General features: G+C 46.4%; 1 protein-coding gene across 1 annotated transcript; it reads left to right on the top strand.

Annotated features, from left to right (window-relative positions):
* The first annotated feature begins 3,264 nt into the window (after positions 1-3,264).
* On the top strand, positions 3,265-11,741 carry nr2f1a (nuclear receptor subfamily 2, group F, member 1a). Its single transcript, XM_086205917.1, has 3 exons — positions 3,265-4,697; positions 6,242-6,769; positions 10,450-11,741. The coding sequence occupies exons 1-3, from the start codon at positions 4,265-4,267 to the stop codon at positions 10,722-10,724; spliced, it is 1,236 nt and encodes a 411-aa protein (XP_086062043.1). The 5' UTR covers positions 3,265-4,264; the 3' UTR covers positions 10,725-11,741.
* Positions 11,742-12,249: the final 508 nt, after the last annotated feature.

Raw genomic sequence — 12,249 nt, 5'->3', positions numbered from 1 at the left:
GGATCTTCTCTCTCTCTTTTTTTTTTCTTTTTTTCAAAATGAGAAATATGACTGCGCTGGCGTCAAATCATCAATCATCCTGAACTTCACGCACCCGCGGTGGAATGACGCAATCCCGCTATTCTTGCCGTTTTTAGAACAGCACAAAGCTGCAGTTTATCCTCCAACCTTCGTTTATTTTATTAATTTTTTTTCTGCATCAGTTTTCATTCCAGTTTTCGCGGTGCTGACTAGATAAATGTGGTAAAGGTTGGAAAAGTTCCAGCAACTTTTTTTTTTAATTCTTTTTTTTTTTTTAATGCTTATTTCATGTTTCTGACGCTCAAGGTTTAAGGGGAATATTATCCTCATGCGCCGGGGAATCACGCAGCGAGAAAGAAAAACAAAACAGACCGGGAAGGTGTTGGTCTGCTATCAGTCTTTTAATCCGGTGACACTATCGCTGAGACTAACAGGCTGCTATCGATCTTTTCATTATGTGTTCGAACAACAAATAGCCCTCTCAGGTGAGGTGGACGGGACGTGCAGAGGGGGCGAGCGCGTCCAGCAGCCTGTAATAACCCCCGCTTCTATCTGAAGTACAAATCAGAGGGGACAGTCGGGAACGCGGCAACGACTCCCGGTAAACGGTGATAATGTGGAGGGGGGAAAAAAAAAAAGAAAAGAGGTCCACTCGTGGACGAGAAAAACAAACAAACAAACCAACCAAAAGTTGTGACAGTTGCAGGTTCCTGAAGCCTGACCCAAGGGTTGCATTCAGGGCTCCTGCGTGAGGAGAAGTGAAAAATAAATAGACTTTGCTTACCCGGGGAGGGGGGGAGGGGGGTTGGAGTGAGGAGGAAGAACGCCGCTCCTGCGTCCGTGACCGCCGCCGCCGCCGGTGCGTCCTCCTTTAATGTCCCGCTGTCCGCTTTCTTCCCCTTTTTTCCCTCGCCGCTTCCCCAGCTTTCTATTCGAGCCTCTGCTCCCCATTCGCTGTCCCTCTCACTCTCACTCCTCTCTCCTCTCTCCTCTCCTCTTCTCCTCTCTTCTCCCGCGGAGCCCCCTTTTTTTCCCCCCCTCAATCTGTGGAGTTAAATCTTAATGATACACTTACAGAAAAAAGAGGGGGGGGGGGGAGAGTGAAAAATATCTTTGTCCGGTTTAATCTTATTGGTTTCACCTTTTCAAAGAGCTGGAGCCACGGCCGGGGAGTTGGAGTGGAGTGTCCGAGACAGAGACGGGAGAGAGAGCTCTCTTGTTGAATACTTAAAAAACAACCCATCCCTCCTTTTGCGCTTCCAAAGGGGGCCACTTGCATATTCACGCTCCGCTCTAACTGCTCCTATCTCTGCGTGCTCCGACGTTGCAGAGGCGCTTCTCACTTTTCTTATTTCTGTTAGAAGCTCGTTTGATGCGTGAAACAATGGTTGATGTTTGGGAAGGTTCCTGCTCATCAGCTGCGACTGTTGTCTGTCACCAGTCCAGTGCTCTGAAACGCTGATGTCCTTTTGAGGGTATTTTTATGTACTTTTATCATAACTTCTATTTATACTTCTTCTCTTCTTCTTTTGTGTGTGTGTTTGGGTTTTTTTTTAGACTCACCATCATAGCTCCCCAAAGGTTATTTTCAGGAGGTTTAAAAAAGAAAAATAGAGAAAATAGTGTCGGATCGTTTGAGCTTCTTTTATGAAAATTATTTTAAAATAAACAGTCGTCTCTTTAAAAAAAAAAAAAAAAAAAACCTGCATGTTTGATGACTTGAGCATGCATTAATATGAGGTTGTAATTATACTATGTACGCTAGATGGCAGCGCGATCCAGACATTTTTCAGAGCTGAGGAGGGAGAAAGCCTGCAAGAAACCCTGCTACAGAAGAGAGAGAGAGGGAGGGAGAGAGAGAGAGAGGGAGAGAGAGAGAGAGAGAGAGAGAAAAGCCGGAATCCCAAGGCAAAATTCCCAGCAACTTCACATGATTTCGAATTACTGTCATTATTAAGACATAATGTGACACCAGCTCCGTGATTGTGGAGACTAGAGGACCTCGGTAATTACTGCGTGTTGCTTATTGCTCGGTCTACTTTGCACACCTTCGACCGGTGGCGCTGCGTCTCTCTCTCTCTTCCTCTCTCTCTCTCTCTCGCCCTCTTTCTCTTTTTATACACCGTTCTTTTACCCCTTTTTAATAATCGCGTTTATGCACAATTGTAAGTTTTTTTTTAATCAGTAGGACTGAAGCCGTTACAGACGAGGGATGTACCGCAATGCGCATGGCAAAGACAAAACACACACACACACACACACACACACAGCGTGTGAGATTATAAACCGTTAATGACATTCACGTTAATTTTACCATAAAAATGCTGCTCCAAGACAAACCGTATTGAAACTTTAGGGAAATTCTGAACCAAGGGTGCCCCCCCCCCCCCCCCCAAGGCGGCGCACAGTTTTTTTTTGGAATATTTGTCGTGCGTAAAAGCTTCACCACCCCCCCCCCCCCCCCCCTTGCCTTTACCCCGATTTTTCTGCTATTCTATCCAGGGTTTCTTCCTCTTTTTTTTCGGTGACAATAGACGGCCCATACTAATCAGGTTTCAAAGTAAATAGCAGCGCGGGGCGAGCTCAATGTAAATTGTGCCTGTCAGAACCCCCCCCATCCACCCCCCAGCCCCTCCAGCTCCCCCCTCCCCTCCCCTCCAGCCCCTCCAGTGGTAGATGACAACACTGCAAAAAATATCCGTCCACAGAACATCAGTCAGTCCAGCAGCTGAGTGCGGAAATCTTGAATTAGCAGAGCAGGAGAGCGAACAGCCGCTCAGAATGAGACGCTTCCGCTTGTTTCCTGCCCAGATCCGCAGCTCACGCGCAATAAATGACACTGACCTGTCCTTTCTCACAGAATCTCCCCCTCTTTTTTTTTTTTTTTTTTTAAATCACATTTCGAGATTTCACCTCCTACGGAGTGTAAAAGGGCGGTTGGGACGGAGAGGAGTTCTCTGAACGACACCGTCGTCTGCGTGATTTTCCAGAAAGACGAAAATAAAAACATTATCAGACGAGTTCATGAGAGCCGCTGACTTGTGGAGATGGACATTTTTTGCAGTGAACGAAACGGAGGAGGGAGGGGGGAGGACTCTAACCAATGGAGAGAAAGAGAGGGCTTGGTTATAACCTTAGCCTCCCATTTCTCTCTCTCTCTCTCGCTCTCTCGCTCTCTCTCTCTCCCCCCTCCCTCCCTCTCCTCCCTCTCCTCCTCCTCTATGCAGGGCTCTGGCCAGTCAGTCGCCTTTGATTATCAGTCTCCAGCAGCCCCTCTCTTGGCTCCTTGACATGAGCACCATATAAGGCGCAGCGATCTCCATAGAAACGTGTCAGTTTCAATAGTAGTGTCAAAGTTCACTATATACAGACATTCGCGCAGATCCCCGTTTCGGAAACATTGCTCTGCTGGTCCTCCCGTTTAAGCGCATTCATTTTTTGGGTCTCTCCTTCTTCTTGCATATTCTATTAGTTGTTGGTGTTTTTTCCCTCTTCTTCTTCTTTTTTTTTAAAAAAAAAATCTTTTTCTCTGCGTATCTCCATTCCTCCCTGCTGGAGAGAGGTGAAACTATACATGGGCACTTCATTCGGCGACGCGGTTTTCCTTCGCTGCCTGCGAGATGATGATGATGATGATGATGATGAGCTTTATTTAAGAATATAGATGTAAAAAAAAAAGAAAAAGAGAAAAAAATCATCCAGCTCTTCAGTTTTTCCTCTCCTCCTCCTCCTCCTATACGGCGAAGACGGGAGCGCAAAGGAACAAGAGGAAGAAAAGAGAAAGGAATTTATCTCCGCAGCACTTTGGATCGCGTGTCTTTCCAGCAAAAAGGTTTTTTTACACACTCGCTCCTGCGTCCATGTGAATTGCTCCTGCCTGCCTTTTCCTTTGTGGCTATTTTTTTTTTTTTTTTGGTACCAAACTGCAATTTGTTACGTCTGGACTCGGGTTTTCCTACAAGATCAGGGATTCCTGAATGGCTGACTGCAATTTACCTTGGAACTGGCCTCCCGATACTTGCATATCCTGATCGGGGTGCCTCTTCAGTCGCCCTCCTGTCTATTTTTTGAATGTATTGATCGCGCTGTGCTCCCCTTCTTACCCATATGAGATCGCGAGCACCGATTTGACTTTGCACTGCCCGGTCCTTTCTCAAGATCTCGTTTTATTTTTTTTCTCCTGCTCTACGCTTCATAAACACCGGCGACCATTTCGCTTTATAGCACTTTCCGGGGCCGAGATATGGCAATGGTAGTTAGCGTCTGGCGAGATCCGCAGGAAGACGTGGCCGGAGGACCTCCGAGCGGCCCCAACCCAGCAGCGCAGCCGGCGAGGGAGCAGCAGCAGGCGGCGTCGGCGGCGCCTCACACTCCGCAGACTCCCAGCCAGCCGGGACCCCCGTCCACACCGGGGACCGCCGGGGACAAGGGGAGTCAAAATTCTGGACAGAGTCAACAGCATATTGAATGTGTGGTTTGCGGAGACAAATCGAGCGGCAAACACTACGGCCAGTTCACCTGCGAGGGATGCAAAAGTTTCTTCAAGAGGAGTGTACGGAGGAACTTAACCTACTCATGTCGTGCCAATAGGAACTGTCCCATTGACCAGCACCACCGAAATCAGTGCCAATACTGCCGGCTGAAGAAGTGTTTAAAAGTGGGAATGCGGCGGGAAGGTGAATATATATATATATATGTATATGTACATGTACATGTAGATTTTGAAAGCCCTCTCATGATTACGCATCCTTCAGCAGACAAACAGGGGCTGCCATGTTGCATTAAGGTCACAGGCTGTGCGGCTGGGCATACTGCAGTTCTCCATCCATGTTTTTGAGGGATGTTTGCCGGAGTGATTAGTCTCTCTGGCTGTGTGTGTGTGTGTGTGTATGTGTGTGTGTGTGTGTATGTGTGTGTGTGAGTGTGTTTCAGAGAGAGAGAGAGAGAGAGAGAGAGAGAGAGAGGTCTAAAAAGGCCAGTGCAGCCACAGCAGCTCTGCTTATGAATGCAGATCGCCAGAACAAAGCGGGCTCGTCTTAGCTTGACCCTCTTGTGTTGTTTTCCTTGCGGTCTGAACTGTACCGTGATCAGGCATTTAGGGTCCAGCAGGCCACAGTTTACGTAGAGGTGTTGAAGCATAGGTTGCCTGCGTGTTCGAGAGTGTGTGTGTGTGTATGTATGTGTGTGTGTGTGTGTGTGTGTGTGTATGTGCAAACACGATTAGTCCCGTCCATAAGTATATGCAGCTCACTAATTCATAATTGAAGGCTACAGAAGGGTTTTAAATATGTGTGTGTGAATGTAAAATGAACACCACAAACCCACGTCTCTCTCTCCAGCTCCATATGCCTGCTAGACAGCTCACACACACTGAATAATGCCGCTCAACTTGTCCATGGCTCATTGTTTTTGCCTGCTGCATTACAGGCCAAATAACTTTCCTTCCACACCAGGTGGTTTTTATATCAAATTATGCAAACATCCCTCATTTAAAATCTAGTATTTACGGTGCAAAACCCAGGCTCAGGCTACTCTGCACTGACTGGCATTAATATTTTATAATTAATAATAACTGTGCCCAAGTTCTTTTTATTTCCAGCTGACATTTTCCACATAGGTAAAATGCATAAATGTCGTCATACTCAACTGCAATTATCAGTCACATTTGTAATATATCTGACCATAATTGATGATTATTAAGATGAACAAAAATCCATGTAAATCTAGTGGTAAAGTAATATAAGTAGGCTGCATCTGGTGCGTGAGGACGCCTTTATAGAACACGAGAGTTAAATGTGCTAAATGTACTTTTGAATGCTGTAAAATCTACGTGTGTGTTTGTTGTGGAAAAGTGACTGCTGAGGTTTTCAGAGCCCAGGAAGCAAAGCCAGGCAGTGTGTGAGGGTCGAGGGACGGGCAACAGCTGGGGTGTTGATATTTTCATGTTACCGTGAGATGAATTTGCTCTAGAATATTGAAGTAGTCTTACAAGCAGCATACATGTAGCTTTTGGAAAGAGTTTTGCCTCCAGTGTGTGTGTGTGTGTGTGTGTGTGTGTGTGTCTGCGTGCGTGTGTGAATCGTCTCACACAGCAAAAAAGAAAAGAAAAAAAACACACACATACACACTAGCAGTAGCCTGGCTGACGCTTCTGCCACTCGTGAACAATGTTTATCAGTCCTGGATGCACATTTCCTCTTTTTCTCTTTCTTTTTGTCAGCGGTTCAGCGAGGACGAATGCCTCCAACCCAGCCCAACCCAGGCCAGTACGCGCTGACGAACGGGGACCCTCTGAACGGCCATTGCTATCTGTCCGGATACATCTCGTTATTGCTGCGGGCCGAGCCTTACCCGACGTCCCGGTACGGGAGCCAGTGCATGCAGCCCAACAATATCATGGGCATCGAGAACATCTGCGAGCTGGCGGCTCGGTTGCTCTTCAGCGCCGTGGAGTGGGCGAGAAACATCCCTTTCTTTCCCGACCTGCAGATCACCGACCAGGTGTCCCTTCTCAGGCTGACGTGGAGCGAGTTGTTTGTGCTTAATGCGGCCCAGTGCTCCATGCCTCTGCATGTGGCCCCTCTGCTCGCCGCGGCGGGCCTCCACGCCTCACCGATGTCCGCGGACCGCGTCGTGGCTTTCATGGATCACATCCGGATCTTCCAGGAGCAAGTGGAGAAGCTTAAGACCCTGCATGTAGACTCGGCAGAGTACAGCTGCCTCAAGGCCATCGTGCTTTTCACATCAGGTGGGTGTCCAACATGTCACACAGGAACATGTTTCTAACCAAATTGAGGGGGTGTGGGGGAGCGTGGGGGTGTGTGGAGGGGGTTGCTGATGTTATTGGGAGCGCGAGGCGGTGTGGCATCAAGAATACGGCTTGTCAGAGAAATAAAAAACCTGGTCACAAATCTGAGTTTACGAGATGTTTATGCTGCCGATGGAGCAGCTAGTTTGTCAACACCTTCCTTCATATCCACTTAGAGGCATTCCCACGTCAGCTGTAGCCGCGGCGCAAGACGTGTAAACAAATCCAGGCTAGCGAGCGCATCAGGTTTGAGATGTCACAGGCCTGCGGTGCTCGCAGACCTGACTCGCTCATTTCAGTATGGATGTTAATATTCTCCAATCGTCCCGTTTAAAACTTTGCTCAGTTGCAGTCTAGACCGGGAGGTTGTGGTTTCGCGTCCATAAATCTGAGAACAGGTGTCCAATAATCGAGCGTAAAGGTAAAATCGTGTGTCAGTGGAAGATATGTGACAGCTGACGCCTCTTATTTTTTGTGAGTGTTGCTGCACACACTTTTATCCTTGTTTTGCGTGCACAAACACGTGTCTTGTGGGGCAGGAAATAATCCTTAGCAGGCTGAGATCAAAAAAAGAGGAAAAAAAACGCTGATGGATGTTGACTCATATGGCAGCGCATCGCTGCTGCTCAGGACGCACAGCAGCGCTTCTATACGGATTGTTTGCAGATTAATCCAAGCGGAGTCATTAATTTTGTATAGGGAATAGTTTCTCTTGTCGCACACGATTCCAACAGTCACCAGAAGCACTTTTTTATTTTGAAAAGTAACCTACATTGTTGGAAGCTTAATTAAAGCCTGACTGGGGCAAAGTCCTAAAGTTTGCTCTCCGTGCGCAATTTTTGGATGCTATTTTGGTGCTGCTTGTGTGCGCCTCCCTGCTGCTATCAGGCCTGTTATGTAAAAGGCGAGTGCTGATGGAAAAAAGTCTCACAGGCCGCAAACTCATTCTCAACTTCCCTAAAAAAAAAAAAAAAAAAAATTAAATTAAAAAAAAAAGTTTATCCCCCCCCCCCGCCTTATATTTGGCCCATCATAAAAAAATCTGAAACAAGGTTGAACATTTTCCATAATTGGACATATTTGTGATAAAATATTTGCTATTACTGTGATTTAAAAAAAATTGGATTTATATTCTAATAATTCAGAAGGCGTCACAGCTCCAGTCTGCATTGCCTTGTCGCATATTCCAATAATTATTTTATTATGTACTTATCATCACATATACTTACAAAACATAAATGCACTAGCCTGCGTTACTATTATATTATATTATATTATATTATATTATATTATATTATATTATATTATATTATATTATATTATATTATATTATATTATATTATATTATATTATGTAAATCCAAATTGTCCCGTGGTGTGTATTGAGTCATTCCAGGCTGTCGTGAATTGGAGACTAAATTATATAAATCCTGTCCTATAAATCTGTTCCTGCTCTCCAAGTTAAACCACACTCAACATTTCCACTCTGGGTTTCCTTCTGTCGGAAGACTTTCGAGTTTTCTTTTTTCTTGTTTTCTTTTATAATTCTAGTTTCATTATGACTCCACTTCACTTATGAGGTTTTGGAACCGAACTAACTTGACAAGCCGAATTTTTTTTAAAGGTGTACTTAGAGGTCAGTGCGTGTTTTAAAACAAATAAATAAGGTTGCAGTCAGTGGCCGTAGCACAGGAACATAGCAGCTTTATTCAGCAGCCCACGGTGTGTAACCGTGTGTGCTGGCTGGTTCCACCAGAGTTTCCTATCGCACTGCGTTCCTCTAATTCAGCCCAGATTAAGCAGAGCAGCTCCACACACACGTTAGCACCCTCCATGTTCTCCTGCTCCTCACCCACCTCGGCTGGTGGACTACCAGTCAGTCAGGCAGTCGTGTGGGGCTCTGCCAGCAGCAGCAGCAGCAGCAGCAGCAGCAGAAGCAGCAGTAACGAGGACCGTTTGCCTTTTAATAACATCAGGCTTGTCAGTATTTGATGCATAAATAATGACTGACCAGGCCAAACAATTTCCCAACAGCTCGGTGTCATTGTCTTACGTTCACGTGTTGCCCTCACTAAACTAAATTAGCAAATGTGGAGGCTGTGTGTTGCCAGTACTTTGTGGTGGAAGGGTGCAGGGCTGCAGGCAGGCCTTATGGAGCACCAAGGGGTGTCTTTCTCTGGAGGCATACACTCCTACATCTCTGCAATGCAACATTTATGCCAACTATTCGATTTTTTTTACTCTATATTTCCCAGTTGAGTCACATTCAAACCTATTGGCTGCTTTAGATCTCAAAAGAGGACACTCAGCGTTAATCCGAAGGGATTTGCATACATGGAGCTCTGACCGGCCGCAGTAAGGTCACAGTAAATCACCCCGAGATCTCAGCGTTGACCCCCGGGTTCATGAGGTTATTGTGTCTGGCCACGGTGAGTTATAGCACTGAGAAATCACGACGAGGTTTAAAAGCCTCCGTCCGTCCGGTGGTTTAATGTATTGGTGCTTGAAAACTGAAGCTGTCTGGATTCTGTGGTTTCTGCACAAAAAAAAGATAGAAAGAAACGCGCGCGCGCGCGCACACACACACACACACACACACACACACACGGTTCAATAACGGAGTCGTTGAGAGACTCCACGTGTGGGACGCCCGCGGTTGAGCTGCAGCACTTTTCTCAGCAGTTCCAGCAGTTTGTTGTCAGGCTGGTTCGTGCGGGACAGCCGCCTCTCACGTGCTTTTTTTTTTGTCTGCTGCGTGACGGGCTGCACCGTCGCACAAACCTCCACGTACCGTTTCTCTGTGACGACGTCGATTTCACCTCCCCTGTAATATAAACGCTTCCAGCGGCCTTCGCTGTAGCCTCCATGGAAAACAGGCCAAGAGCGGTCTATGGAGAGAAGAGAGGCGAAATGACTTAACAGCTTATTGCGGAGTAATTAGGTCACATTACAACCGGTGTAATTTCAGATTCATCAGTGCCGTTTATGTTTCCTTCGACTTGAATCTCCCGAGTCCAGACATCAAGAGCAGCGGCCTTTGGGCCTACATAGCCCACCTAGTCCCGCCTAGTCCTGCCACCCGTCCCGTCTGCTCCTCGCTGCGGCGTCTCCCTACCTCTCTGCTCCTGTCGGTGGATGTAGGTGGCAGACAGAGGGCAGAGATGTCCCCCACCACCACCACCACCCAACCCGGGGCTGGTGCAGCCCCCCACTCCAGCCGGCTTGTTTATTCTGTATGACAGTCCCACTCGCTCAGTGTGATGTAGCATGTTTGGCCAGTGGGTTTGTTCATTCCACTTTGTCAATAAAAGGCTGATGGTGAATGATAACCTGGCCGCTTTAGTAAAACTGAGGGTTTGTAGGATGTGGCGGAGCTGAGCTGATCAGAAAATATGTCATCTAAAAATATATATATATAAATGAATAAATAATGATAATAATGAAGTCAAATATGTGTGTGTGGCTTGGTTGAGTTGATGTTTTCTGCTGCTGCTTCACCTGCGTGGAATATAAAAGAGTCAATGATTTTGTTGTGATGGTGATTTTGACCCCTGGTGAGTCTAACCTCTGTGTCTTCGCGTGTGTGTATGTGTGTGTGCGCGCGCGTGTGTGTGTCCTCAGACGCTTGCGGCCTGTCGGACGCTGCTCACATCGAGAGCCTACAGGAGAAATCCCAGTGCGCCCTGGAGGAGTACGTGAGGAGCCAGTACCCGAACCAGCCCAGCCGCTTTGGTAAGCTCCTGCTGCGGCTGCCCTCTCTGCGCACCGTGTCCTCGTCGGTAATCGAGCAGCTGTTCTTCGTCCGCTTGGTAGGTAAAACTCCTATTGAAACCCTCATCAGGGATATGCTATTATCCGGGAGCAGCTTCAACTGGCCTTACATGTCCATCCAATGATCCTTATATGAAAGTGGAAAAAAGAGAGGAAAAAAGGACCAAAATTCAGCACCCCTCGCCCCGTCCTCCTTCAAGAAGACTATATATAGGACCTTTTCTGAGAAACTTGGAAGACATTACTTTTTTTCTGTCTTCTGGGACTGAGATGGAATACATTATGTACAGAAAAATATTGGAACTGGACTTTACACCTGTGTAAATCCACCCCTCATCTTCAAGAACAATACTCTTCATTTTGTAAAATACTAGTCTTTATTTTCCTTTTTTTTTTGTAAAAAAAAAAAATACAAATAAAATGAAAAACATCATATGCGCAGTAAGAAAAAAAAAGAATCAAGACTTAGCGGGAAAATAATGTTTCCAAGCAATTATAAGAATTGTCCTGTGTCTATGTACCTCTCTGTTTTGTATTTTTTCTGGTTCTAAACCAGGGTTTCTGTGATTCTATACTAATAATTTTGATATAACCTTTTGCTTCTTATAATGAGTGCGATATATGTTGTCGAAGCTATGTTCTCCAAGAATTAAAATTGAAGTGAGAATTTAAAAATAAAGAAATTTAGACAAATAAGAAACAGTCTAATCGCTATGACAATATCACCACTGATGGTTGAACTTCCCCCCCCCCCCCCCCCCCAATTGATACGATGGACCTGCGACAGCAGCAAACTGACCTCCAGGACATTTTTACTGAGAGGACGTCTGGGGCGCCCCCCCCTCCTCCTCCTCCTCCCTCCCTCCCTTCTTCCCTCCCTCCTCCACCTCCCCCACCCACCCCTGGCCATGAGTACGTGTGGAGTCGATCATCAGTCAAAGAGGAGAGACATGAAAATCAAAAGCACTTTTTAATATATCATTTCAAATACATTTTGTTTGTTTCGTCTTGAACAATTTTCATTGTTTCTTGAATTTTATTGGTTGTTGCCTTCAATTTGCTTACTCCATGATGCAGCTTTTTTGCAGAAGGGTCGGTTGATGAAGTTGTGTGATGGTGACTGTACTATTAAAAAAAAGAAAAAAAGAAATAGGCAACGATGTGTCGTCCTCAAGCATTTTCCTGAAATGTCAAAGATGCTCGTGCTTATTTAAGCCTATGTGAGGGAGGGAGGGGGGTGGGGATGCTGGGGGGGGGGGGGGTTGCTGGGGTGCTGGGGTGCTGTCTGTCTGTGGGGCTCCTGGACAGAGAAGTGAGCCACTATCCTGCTTCTCCTTCTACTGAAACATTTAATTCTGACTCCACTGTTTGCCTTCATACGCGCACTCGTGAAAACGAGGTGATACACGGGATTAAGTGTGGTAATTACACAACGGGTGCACACCTCACATTTTAACAGACCCACTGACATGCGCACACAAAAGAGAGGGAGACTGTACCGCTCTCCGCCAGCCTGTGAGCGCATTAATGTTTAATATTTTTCCCAGACAGCAGAGAAAGCCTGCGCACCACCTCTCTCCTACCTCCTGTGGCTTAATCAAGGTGATTCTCCACAAACCAAACAACATTCGCCCCCTCTCTCTCTCTTCC

This window comes from Aulostomus chinensis, chromosome 6 (assembly GCF_037954235.1).
Source record: "Aulostomus chinensis isolate RoL2024-O1b breed Wild chromosome 6, RoL_Achi_v1.0, whole genome shotgun sequence".
Classification (NCBI taxonomy): Eukaryota; Metazoa; Chordata; class Actinopteri; order Syngnathiformes; family Aulostomidae; genus Aulostomus; species Aulostomus chinensis.
Note: the sequence above shows the minus strand (reverse complement) of the source record. Positions and strands in the feature narration are given on the sequence as shown.

Excerpts from the sequence above, each read along its gene's own strand:
- nr2f1a (XM_086205917.1), top strand. The coding sequence starts at position 4,265 with ATGGCAATGGTAGTTAGCGTCTGGCGAGATCCGCAGGAAGACGTGGCC. Across the intron at positions 4,698-6,241 it reads AGTGGGAATGCGGCGGGAAG|CGGTTCAGCGAGGACGAATG; the intron begins GTGAATATATAT and ends TCTTTTTGTCAG. Across the intron at positions 6,770-10,449 it reads CATCGTGCTTTTCACATCAG|ACGCTTGCGGCCTGTCGGAC; the intron begins GTGGGTGTCCAA and ends GTGTGTCCTCAG.